Source organism: Micrasema longulum, unplaced genomic scaffold (genome assembly GCF_059751315.1).
Source record: "Micrasema longulum isolate JH-2025_06_02 unplaced genomic scaffold, ASM5975131v1 h1tg000127l, whole genome shotgun sequence".
Lineage (NCBI taxonomy): Eukaryota > Metazoa > Arthropoda > Insecta > Trichoptera > Brachycentridae > Micrasema > Micrasema longulum.
Window position 1 is genome coordinate 2,139,949 of NW_028277333.1, and position 13,499 is coordinate 2,153,447.

General features: G+C 27.8%; 1 protein-coding gene across 2 annotated transcripts in view; it reads right to left on the reverse strand.

The window, feature by feature from the left end:
• Positions 1–13,499, reverse strand: part of LOC148284377 (uncharacterized) — a 472,082-nt gene that overhangs the window by 57,464 nt on the left and 401,119 nt on the right. For both annotated transcript variants that reach the window (XM_088241191.1, XM_088241185.1), the window contains one exon: positions 11,538–11,644. Coding sequence is in view for 1 of the 2 variants with exons in the window: in XM_088241185.1 (XP_088097311.1) it covers positions 11,538–11,644 (107 nt within the window). In the remaining variant the exon portion in view is untranslated. The remainder of the gene's footprint in view (positions 1–11,537; positions 11,645–13,499) is intronic.

A 13,499-nucleotide genomic window follows, 5' to 3' on the forward strand; every position in this document is an offset into this window, starting at 1 on the left:
TCAACTCTTCAATCTGTTGACTTATGTGAAATAAGGGAGCTGAAACCTTTATTATGTGGTTGAGATATATGCGGCTGAACCAATTCACCTACTAGGCAACGCCTGAAAACAATTTTGTAATTTTTATACTTCTTATACCAGTTAGTTGATTCGAAAATATTTTATGTATGTCTAAATGTTTACAGACAGACTGGATTTCTTTCTTAGGGAGTTATTTAGATCTGCATTTAAAACCTTTTTAGTAGTAAGTATTTTTTTTTGTCGAATAATTTAATGATGCTTTGATTATGATAAAAAAATACTTTTTGTAACGATATACTGTGAGAGTGTTTAACTTTTTAATTTTAAATTGGTACATACTAAATTAATAATTAATAAAGTGAAATAAGTCAAATAACATAGTATGTAAATAAAACTCAATATTGTTAAAAAAAGTGTTATCGTATTAACGAGCAGTAAAAATATTCCCTTATGACTTCATAAATAATTCAATTAAATACCGTATTTGTAGAGGAAAAAAATTGGTCATAAATTCCTCATTCATCAATAGTCTCAATTAAAAAGTCAATGATGGCAAAAATAACGCGTAAGAAATGGTGAGAGGGTGTCGTAAGTGTGGACCGGGCTCCGTAGTGAGTATCTTTAAGAGTGTCCACTTGGAATGTTGATATCAGAATATCGAGTCTTTTTGGCTCCTCGAATTCGAGTGCTCCTCACCCCTCCCCATTCTTCCAACACCCCATCAGGTTAGGGGAAAATACCGATTTTTCTCTATTTCTGAGAAGCAAATTATCAAACTAGTAAAAGTTGTATAAATTGTTTATGAATGATTTTCGATCCGCAGTTAGCTATGATCAACAACAAAATAATGACGAATTATTGATTGTTTAGGTACTGGCTTTTACCCGCGGCTTCGCTCCCGTGGAATTAGGGAGGGATAATTTAGGTGATTAATTAGTTGGGTCGTTTATTAATAAGAGTTTTAGTTTATCACTAAGATTTTTCAATGGAATGATATATTTTGTCGGAATTCTTGGTCTTCCAACTATCACTATGAAAGAAATACGTTGATCCCTTAGCCCAGTGGTCGGCAAACTCATTAGTCAAAAGAGCCAAAGATCAGCATTACTGGGACTGAGATTTCTTTTGAGAGCTAATTTTTTTTTCATTTTAAGCTGTTTTCTTTTCAAAGCGAACGAACTTTATTATGCGGTGAAGTCCTCGTATTTAATTTCTGTTATTGAGTAAACATTCTTAAAATTAGCGATTTAAAGGAGATTTAACGACAATTGTGTTGACAGTGTTGATCATCAAATCCATAACATTTGAAATTGTTCGCCTCTTGATGAATAATGCAATGTCAAAAAAGTATCTCGCGATAATTTTTTTCTTCGAAAATAGAAAAAAGACCTTTCTCACTTCGGTCATATTTTTAGCTCTATATTATGTTAAAATTGGAATAATTTTATGCTTCTCCTACATTATTTACATATTTTACATTATATTTCTGCTTCGATTACAGTATTTACAATATCCTCAATAATTCAAAAGACAATAGTCCTAAAAATTATTTTATGGAACCCGTAAATAAATTGAATAAAAAGTGTAACTTGCGCTGTGTGAGCCGTACTTGAGTGGCAAAGGGCCGCCGAGTGCCGACCACTGCGCTACCCGTGGTGACGCAGCATCGTTATTTTGTTCACAAATCAAAAATTCTACTGCAAAACCAAAACGAAGAATAAACTTATTCAGAATGGAAAATAAGTGTTCTATTTTACTTCTCATCTTTTTGGCTATTCCTATGCAAAAAAATATTTCAATCATTCGCTCTGTTGAGACGCGAAGGAAACATAAAAAAACAAACACACTTTCGCATTTATTATAATCAGTATGGTTGTTAGTTAATAAACACGGAGAGTAGTTAACTTATGGCTGATTACAATGAAATAAATGGACAAGCGCAGTAGCACAGTTAGTTAATCGGCCGATGAAACTGGTGTGGTAGGTTCAATTCTCACCAGATGCGAGAAAAAATCAAAAAAAAGTTTTTATCACAATTCTTGATTCTATTTTTTTATAACTTATTTCAATATCTTATCATTCCCACTTGATAACAAGCCTCTAAAATACAAGTTAAAAGGATTATTCCTTTTAAAAAATGTATTTATTTATTTTATTTCTCATCAGTATTTTTTTATTTTTTTTTGAGACATAAGTCAAAAGTCCCAACTCCATGGGACCAAAGTCCGGTGTTGAGTTGGGACGATTAATTAACAACAATCAACTAATAAGGTACCTACTGAATGTGTAGTCAGAGACCGGACCACGAACGATTATAAAATAAATATATAATTATAATTATATAATACCGATAATGATGGAATCAAATGTATTATCTTTATTTTTGTGTATGCAAATTAATGTGAGTTTCTTTTATTACTTCTTACATCTTTTAATATTCTCTTTTTCTTTTCTTTAAAAAAACAATTTGTCTTTTCTTTAACTCAATCGATCATATTATGACTCAAATTTATTTAACTAAGCTACACATTTAATTTATATAATTTATTGATGAAAGATGGTGAAGTTCTATAATTGAGGATATAATATATGAACAATGATATCAATTTACTTAAAAATAGAATGTATTTTTTGTATCCCGGTTGAACTTCCAAATAAACTTTTAAAAAAATAATTAAAAAAAAATTAATTATTCAGTGCAATCAAAGTTTTAAATTCAAATTTCTAAAATTCCAAACGTTAATATCATTAGCTAATAAATAACCATTTTAGTAGGTATATATGGAACGTGTCTCGGCGGATGCAAAAAACCGTTCTGTGTGTGTTTAGCAGCAGCATTATGAGTAGCCTAATAAAAATTAAAATTTCTATGGCAATGGCTGATAGGCGTCGTTTATTATAGTTTTCTGGTGTTCACTCCGTCTTGCCAAGAATTTTTAGATCTGGCAAATATTATCCCATTCTTGATTTCTTTCATAACAAGTTGTCTTCTTTCAAGCGATCACTGAATCAAATTCAACTATAACTATCTCATTCGCTCTTCCGTTCCCACCTGGTCAAAATATGTTTCCTCTCTTTCTTAATTTCATTTCGAAAGATTTGTCTATATTTTTGTACTTATTTCTATTTATTTTTTAACATATTATGTATAACATCCCTGTAAATCCCCACTAAGCTGATATATTTGAATAAATGATAATTACTTATAATGGATGGGTGCGTTTTACTATTCCTTAACATCCATACATATTAATTAACATTGCTGTATAATTTTTAATTAAAATTCCTTAAAATCAATACAACTCAAGAAAATAAATATTCAATCAATTATTTTCAAAAATTAAACGAAGGTTAAAGATGCATAGCCATGTATATAATTGTCATTTATTATTATACTACAAACGAGATAATACTTACTAATTATAAGTTCAAGTTGGGACCTCCTGAAAAGCTTGTGTATTTCTTCTTCCGAAAAGTCGACAGATGTCCTCTCAACAATACGTTATTTACCAACAATAATACTCGATATAACGAAAAGGCATATTTATACGACTACAAAGCGACCATATGAGCCCAATTTAATAGTAATGAGCAATATCCTCCTTTTATTGACCGACATTTACATAATATAATATATTTATAGGTTCGTTATTTACTAAACATAAAATCTGTAAATAATAAATAACAATTAACATGAAAAAATATTATGTTTTAAATATAAATATAACAAGGTAAAGTAAAAAATAATTTAACACATAAATAAATTGGTTAGTAATTAACTAGGTAATAATAAAAAATAAAAATAATTTTTAAATACTTTTTAAATAATATGTTTTTTAAAGTAATATAAAAACTAAAATTATCTAAATAACACCTCTATTTTATCAGTTGTCTGGAAGAAGTTTCCATTTGGCAATGAATTCACCAATTAACGATATATCTTATGTACACATTACAATAAAAAATAGGTAATCAAGGAAACAAAGCTAAATTCAATAAAGGTTTTCATTTTTACATAAATCCATTATCTTTCTAAAAATACCGAGTGAGATAACATTTAAATTCATTAACAGAGTTTGTATTGAAAATGTAGTTAAAGAAATAAAAATAAAAAAAACATTTAAATCATTTGTGGTGTACAGAAGTAAAGATTTTCAGATTTATCTAAATATAATCGCAAAGTACCAATTACATTTACGTAAATTCATCATGAACATTTAACAGCAATAACACTTGAAGGCATTATAAAATAGTATCTTGTTTTATTATTACGGTTTATGCTGATAATTAAATAAAAATGGGTTTTAATATGTACATTAGAATAAAATATGATTATATAAATAATATTATTTAATAATTATTACGTCTATAATTTAGTTTGCCTACAATGCAAGAGGTCTCGGGTTCGATTCCCAACATGGTTCTTAAAAAGTAATCATATGCGTGTTCGCTTTTTACAGCTAATGTGAAAAAAAGCCGTTTTAAAAAAATAAATTATTTGCTAATGGAGAAAATCTTTTGTCTCTGACTTGTACCAGACCCTTCCACAAACTCCTAAACCTCCCCATACCCAGGCGCTTTTCTAGTTCGCAAACGATGCGTTTCGTTTCACTGATCAAATACGTTTTATTTGGGAAAAGCAATTGAATAAATTAAAATGTATTAACTATAATTAATGTAAGTTAAAAAAAGACACCATATTCTTGTGTAATGTTTTAATTGTTTGTGTTTTAATTTTTACTTTTTCATATTAATTTTAATGGTATCAATGAAATAAAAAGAAGAAAAATATTTATATGAAAACGTAGTTGAAATTGTAATTTATTTATCTATTTATTTATGTATACGCCCAAAGGGCATTTAATTAAAATATGGTTTCTAGAAACTGACTCTGTAGTAAAAAATGGGAGTAAAAAAGAATACGCCAAATAAGATTGAGTTCCAAATGAAATAATACAAAAATACATAATGAAAAAATATAAAATATCAAGTTATATAAAAAGCAAATAAAAGTAAAAATATGGAAGGAAAGCAGATATGTCATTTTTAAAATTATTATTATTAATCTCGTAACAAATGGGTTATTTAAAAAATGAATGTTTTTAAAAGTAGATCATAAAAAAAAATCCCCTGAGTATTGTCTGTGACCCGACCCATATTAAGTTATTTTTTTTAAATATTTTTTTTTTTTTTAATTTGAAAAAAATATTTATAAACCCTTACGGATTATTACATTCATTTGACAAAAATAGTATAAACATTTTTCATTCATACTCTGTTGTTCAAAATAATATTTTTTACATCTTTTGAAAAGTTTGTCTGAGTCTTTTGTTTAGTTTTGTCTGGTAGTTTATTGTATAATTTCAGTCCCTGGTTCATAAGTCTTGATTGTCCTTGTCTTGTTTAAGAAAGTTTGCATATTGTATTTGTCTGATATTCTCGTATTATGTCCATGTTGACTACAAGTTTTTTACAAGTTATAGTTCTTCGTCTACAATTACATTAGTTACTAATTTATGGATAAATTTTAATGATTCCAGTTGAAAGAGTTCAGTTATATTAAATTGCTTGGTTTGTTAAAAAAGTAATTATTAAATTATTATTAAATGTTTTAAATCGCGTATTTTTATAAATTAATACATTTAAATTTAAATGGAGAGAAAAAACGTGGCACGTTGTATTAAAATGATTCTTCTGTGTGGTATTATTGGGTGTGATATAGGTGTGATATTATTTTTGCTATGTAGGTATTTGTGTGCTATAATCACAACGAACAATACTTCATTAAAACGTCCTTTGATAAATTCATTTTCTCAACATTATAGAGTGAGTACGTACATACTTCACGAGTATTCATATATTATGTATACATAAATTATATCAAAAGTTGGGAGGGCTACCTCAATAACATGAGTTTTTTTTATAGTACCATGATAATATTGATTTTAATTACATAAATACATACATACAATACATACATACTCATCCATGCAGTTTTTGGCTGGAAGACAATTATTTATTTATTTATTTTATAAATTTGTTGCATTGAATAAGTATTAAGTATACATATTTTATAACAGGGAATCTATATAAAACTAATGAATATAAAATGAAACCAAAGTGTTCTCTGTTTGTGATAGTCTCTATCTAACATGGCTCAGCCTGTTGTAAGATGGATATTTTTTATCTTTTAGAGCATAGCACAAATTAAAAAAATTCTTACTTGTTTATTTTTATTACCTTATACCTGTTTTTTATTTTTTACAATTATATCAAATTGCAGTGTAGTATTAGCAAATACGCATATCAAAAATACATATTTTTATTTTTTCGCGATAATATACGCTTGATTGTTTATTAATTAAACTTAAATTTGTCTTTCTTGCTTACCGTAACACTTTATTTACGGTGTTTGCTTTACAAAATTTATTTCATATGCTTATATCTTTGCATTTTTTGTTGATATGCTTACTGTTTTTTCTTGCATACTTTTGTTATTATTGTTTTTTTTTTACTTTGTAAAACTTTTTATTATATCCTTTCTAACTAATTTCACATATTTTTTTCTGTGTATTCTGTGCTTATTATTTAGTATGTTAGAATGTATTTTATTTTTTGTAAATACTTTTTGGGCGTTAATGAACAAAATAAATAAATAAATAAGTTTGATATTCTAGTTTTGGTAATTCGTAAATTTTATCAACTATTAAATACATACCAAAATTTTATGAATGTGGTCCAATGTTGTTGAAATAATTCAATTAGGTGAATCTCACCTGCATAAATATTAGTTTCAGCTCTTTAACTTCACAAACATCAACAGATGAAAGAATCATTAATTACATTAAACCAAAAAAAAAAGTTTTTAATAATAACATACTTTCGAGCTATATTACAAAGTTACCTGAAAAATAATTCTTATTACATTGTCTTCAGGTGAGGTTTCCTATTTACATTTTAATCTAGTTATATAAATAAAAGATAATTATCTGAGTAAAGAAGATTCAACATTTTTTTATTTATTGTAATAGGTATTTCAATGTGTCGGGTTTGGTCAAAAATCGATAACTTCAGTTTTTTTTTTTTAAAAAAGGAAAAATAAATATTAGCGTTCTTATAATTTACTTAAACATTTTCAACGGCTGTAAATAACTCACTATAAGAAAATGGAAATCAAGTTGGGGCAGAAGGGAGTTTGTACCTTGAACTTCTGATCCGAGTGTCCGCAAAACTAGCTACCGGACCACAACCCGATTTAACGATTAATGTAATATATTTAATACTGTAATTTACTTAGCTACTGACAGACATTGTTTACTGATTTGGATCGTCCGAAGGCAGATAAAATACAAAGCTGTTTCTTTTTTTATTGGAATAATGCTTTAAATTTGAGCAAAAATACGTTTTTTTAAAAATATTTTTTATCTAAATTTTTTGGATGTAATATATTTTTTATTTATTTGTATAGCTTCATTTTGTTGAGTACGATTTTAGTTCAGTCTTTGTAAAATTACAAGAAAACTTCTAATTTTATTGGACTGTATATTGTTAATTTATAAAACGTACATTAAGATTTAATAAAATTGTTTCTTGGCTTTCCAATGATATCAAATCAAAATATTTCCGGGAAATACGAATTATTTTTATCAATATTATGTAATTTTGTTGACGAATTACAGCCCTGATAAATATATATAGCTTACATGTATCAAGTTTCTAGTATGTATAATATAATTTGCTTGAAATTTTAAATGCTGTAATTCAAAATGTCAAACTTGTAAGAGCAAGATCTAGGGAAGGAACTTTCGAGATTGTATCCATTATATTAAAATATCGCATGGGATAATTATCTGGGAGTATAATAGTATCACTTGTTGTAAGCGAGTGTTATTAGTTTAGTAGGAAGTAAGCCTCTTTGTTTTCGTGAACTTGTATGGAAGTGATATGATATAGCCCTGTAGGTACTTGAGGAGATAATCTCATCACTCTCGGGAGCTTCTGACAAGGGAAACTTACAATAAAATAAAGCTTTTAAGTTAACCCTATACTGCACAATGTACGCGATCTGCTTTATACCGATAATCGGAGCATAAAAGAAATTTATTTTTTAAAAATCACTCGGCGACGACTGGTGTATTATATGATATGATATTATATACGTACTAGCCTTTATAATTTATTTACAAAAATCCCCACCAGGGAAAATTGGTCGATAAAATTGAAAACAAAAAGAATCAGTTGCACGTGTTCTGTTAAATTATAATTAAGCTAATATTAAAAAGTGATTTCTTTGTGTTTTTTTAAATATTAAAATTTAAAATAGTTTCCTCAAATTTCATTATGAGTAAAAAGAAAATTTCTTGTTTGCGTTATATTATCGTATTTTCGAGCATTTTATGCCCGATGTAGCATATTATCTACATACCCAAAATATGATAAAAAAACTGATTTTTCATTATTTTCTTTAGTATCTTCATAAAAAAACATACACAAGTACATATTTTCAGTAAAAATTAGATAAATTGGTTAGTGAAGGGTTAAGAGATAAGTTAGGACGTTTTACATTTAAATAGTTTCACTCTAAGGTTATTTGATCAGCCAAATTAATATCCCAATAACCACCATCTTACCAAAAAAACCAGGTAGTTAGAAGTTTATGCAAAAAACTTCTGTTAGTTTGAGAGTCGACATAGGATTTAAGATTTTCAGTAAATAAGGTACTTTTAATATACAAATAATGACTGAGTTGGTCGATTATTGAATGTAAAAAGGATAAAAGAGACTAACTTGACTTACCCTTATTCATTTAATTTAACGTTTTCAATAAAAAACTTTATATGGCTTATCAACAATGTTTTGAGTTTGTCCAAATTTTTGTAGACAATGGCTGGATTCAACCCCCTGGGGAGCCGTTTATATTGACATATTACAACAGAGATAAAAAAGTAAGCCCCGTGGATACCTAGATTTTTATATTCCCTTCTCTAAAAAGTTCTTTATCTCTGTTGTAATAACAAGTTGTTTATATGGCTTACTTTAATTGCTCGTAATAATTCGATGGCTAAGTTCCATACATAAATAACTAGATATTACTAGTTTTGATTAGTGGGTGAACCAAAGTTTTGACAGATCTAAATAGATTTTTATTAAATAATTATTCATATTAAATTAAGTTAGGTACGAGTATGTACTCGTATGTTTATATTTATGTGAAAAATGTATACAATGGTTCCTTGTTTCAAGATTGAAGCTACTATGCAAATAATCACAACATTTTAAATAGTTATGGAATACCGATTACAATGAGAAATGAACTTATTAAATGAAATTAAATTAAGGGTACATATGACAAACAGTGCGCACAGCAAAAAAAAGGATTGACAAACACAAAAAAGAGTTTAAACTTGGGCACCCTGACGAATCTGCAATAGCGGAACACTTTATAAACTCCGGACATTTTTTCGTCTTCGAACCGAAAATTTTATATAAACCCAGTTATTACAGTGCAAGAATAATAAAAGAGGCAATTGAAATTGAAACACTGTTTAACCTAAAGATGTTTCCTGCAATGGTAGCGAAAAGTCAGAACAAATCCAACACACACGGAATGACCCAAAAAAATAAAAATATTGATACTTTTGATTTAAATACAAATATACGCATTTTTAAAAAAAAAAAATATTTTACTTTATGGACAATTGAAGATAACTCTGCTGATTCCATTGTAATCGGGGCCTTGCTCGTGGTGAGCAGAAAACGTACAGGTACGTATAGGTACTTAATAAATACAAAAAATTATGTCCATAAGAATTATATATACCTATTGTGCACAACGTTAAAAGGTATTTTTCCTGAGTTGTGTTACAAAATAATAGTATAACCTGTCTCACTCCACCGTAAAAGTTTTCTTAGAAGCGTATTCAAAGGAAAAATAAAAGGAGAATGAACTTATGTCAATACTAAACTTTTATAGACTCTTCGAAACCAGTGAAACCAATTATAGAACGTTAATTTAAAAGGAAACATTGTTTGCTGCTAAGAATCCAACATTAAATGAGAAACCTATTATTCAGTAAGATTTATTTTCCAGATGATAAAAGTTTCCTTTTTGTCAGACGGTTTGAATAATAATGTTACAGTAGTTTTCTGGTTTAATAATCAAGGTAAAATTAATTTTTAAATTCAAATTGTTTCTTAATAACAACAATTAACCGGCAATTTATTTTTAACAAAGCTTATTCCTTGTGTTAAGAGATTTTTTCATGTAACTTACTATATCGAGGCTTTACTGACCGAAAACATTAAGTCATTAAAACAAGTTCTGAGATAATCGCATTTAAAGCTTTTTTATTCTTTCATCGCATTTTTTCTCCCACGACTTTCTTTAATGTTATTTTATTTTAAAGCTTTGAAAAAGTAATCTTTATTCCAGGCATAGCATAAAATTTTAAATCAACATCTTGTACGTATATTAAAAATATTTGAAATATATAAAGACTGTTGACTTAATGCATTCTGTCAGTATAGCCTCCACAAATTTAAGGCAATAAAAAAATATTGTCATATGGGAAAACACATTTATGAGGTAAAAAAAGTTCAAAATTCAAAGTGAAGGTTGAGAAACTTGTGTTAAACAACTTATGAAATAAATATATGTACATGGTTATTATTAAAGCACACAAAATAAAATGTTTATGAGTGCCTTACTTCAAGATTTAAAAAAAAAGGATGGGGAGTTTTTTGTTTTTCATCTAAATTTTGATTTTAATTCGTTTATTGTTTGTTTGTTTTAATTTTGATTTTTTTATTTTTATTTACGTTTGTTTTTATTTTTGTATCAGTTTGTTCATGTTAGTGAGTCATGCCAAACGCAAAAGTTCCACATGAACTGTACGTATTTTAGTTTATTTATTATAAAAATAAAACAATCCAAAAAATAAACGTTGTGTTGTAATTTTTGCATTTGTAATGTTTCAGGTGGTTGTATTTTTGATTGCAGGTATTACGAATGCCCTAATTCAATACAAGGCTTTTAGTATCATGGAGTTGGGGATACGTAACTGTTTTATTTAATAATATAATGTATATCGAAGATGGGAAAGCAAAAATTGCTTATCAACATATAGCCAACTTTACAGAAAAGCAGATTAAAGTTTATTTTTTAATATTGGCAATATTGTAAGTAATATGAGGTTTTTTTACAAAGTAAAAAAAATACATTAATTGACTTATCTGTAAAGTTGGGTAAATGTCGCTAAGTAATTTTCGCCTTTCCATCATTGATATGTAAAATGTTTAATAGATATCTAAAAATTTAAAAAAATAGATGAAGGTAACAGCAAATTTAATATTTCTTTGATACTCGAAACGCTGTCACAATTAATTCAAAGTCGTACAAGATATTGTAATTTATTAGTTTACCTACTTAAGTTTATGTTTGAAATTTCCCCTTGAAAGGAATAAAAGCGTGTTTTTTGTCAAATACGAAGACACTGGATTTAAAAAAATAAAATTACCTTAATAAGTACTCCAACTCCTGATATTGATGAAAGAATTCTGTCCTGAAGTGTTTCTCAAGTCCACTTTGTCTCTGTCCTTCAGTTTCAATGAAACCACCCAGCAACTGAAAAACAAATTTATTTTTAAAATTTATTCATTTTTAAAAGTTGAATAGAGATGGGTAAAGTGATATAACTTTAGTTATCAAATTTTTCATGCAACAAGAATATTTAATATTTATTGAGAGCTTTGCATTTCTACCTTGAATTGACCTATGTGAATAAAATCGACCTTCAGCAATGCTTTGAGTTTGTCCAAATGTATGTATGTAGACATACTTCCATATTCCCTTCTCAAAAAGGTTTTTTTTTCTGTTGTTTGTAACTTTAACATGAAAAAAAAACAGCTCATTTGTGTATCTCATGATATATAAAATGTGTATGATATTTAAAATACAAGTTAACATGGACCTCACCAGATAGACGCACAAAATCGCGAATTGACCACCTACTCTACAGCTCAACACACAAGCGGGAATCGCTCGACGTTGGGGCTTATCGCTAAGCCGAATTATACAGCGACCACGAGCTGCTCGTTGGGAAAATTCGCCTTGAGCTCCACAACATGGCTAAACCAAGTATGCCAAAGCCCATGGACGTCGAAAAGCTGAAAATTCCCGAAACCATAAAATTTTAACAGCAATGTTCAAGCAAATCTAGAAAACACAAATGGCGGACACTACTCCTCAACTCCAACGGATTACGATTAGTGACAAACTCTCAAAACCTCAATTATGATGTCGGCAAATCCTGTTCTGGAAGCTAAGGAGAGCGTGCGTGCGCGGTGGATGTCTAATGGTACTTGGAATAAAAATTAAAAACCGAGCAAAACTGAAAATATTGAGAGACAATGGAACAGACCTCGATCAAATTGTTGTTATAAGAAACAACTACCAATGCCAAGACAAAATTGTCAAAAGATTTGCTCCCACGGACAAACTGCGTATTCTGGATTCGCTAATAAATGCAGCAGAAAAAATATTTCCAAGAAGTAACTCCAAAACACTATTTAAAATCATTCGCAAATCCCATATTTTATTTATTTACATTGTATTTAAAAAAAAAAAATGTTTTTTATATACTCATCTTCATTTTCTATACCAACTTTAATTCTTTACACTTTTCTATCTTTAATTGCTTTATATTTATTTTTATTTTTTTTATTTATTTACTTAAGTTAGTTAATATTACATTGTATATTAACTAATATATTTACAATTATAACAAATACTTATTAAATATTTCTTACATAACTACATTATTACAATAAACATAACATTTTTTTTTAAAATCCGTAAGTTTTCTTTCATTCTTCATACTTTCAGGCATCTCATCATACAGTTTTAACCCTTTATACATTAAGCTATTTTGTGATTTTGTTTTTTTCTTAAGTGGTAGTCTTATCCTATTTCTATTTCTTGTCCTATATTTATGTACATTTCTATTTAATATAATTTCACTTATAAAATACTTTGGCATGAGATTATTAAACACTTTATATATAAATACAAATACATTATACAATAGTCTTTTTTTTATTCCTATCCAGTTCAATTGTTTTCTCATTTTTTCAACACTATTATATTTGCTTTTTTTCAGTATAATTCTCATTGCTCTATTTTGTAGTATTTCAAACTTGTTTATGTCTCCCTCGTTAGCTAAATATAATATAGTAGAGCAATAGTTCCAATGAGGGGCAATTATTGTTTTGTATATAAGTTCTGCACTCTTTTTGTTTATTTTTTTTCGAATTCTTCCTAGGAAGAAAATCTTTTTTGAAATTTTCTTATGTATATATTCAAAGTGTGATGTTAAATTTAATCTGGAGTCAAAAATAATTCCTAAGTATTTCATTTCATCAACCCTTTCAATAATTTTACCATCAATATTTACATTCATTGTTATGCCATGTGCTTTATT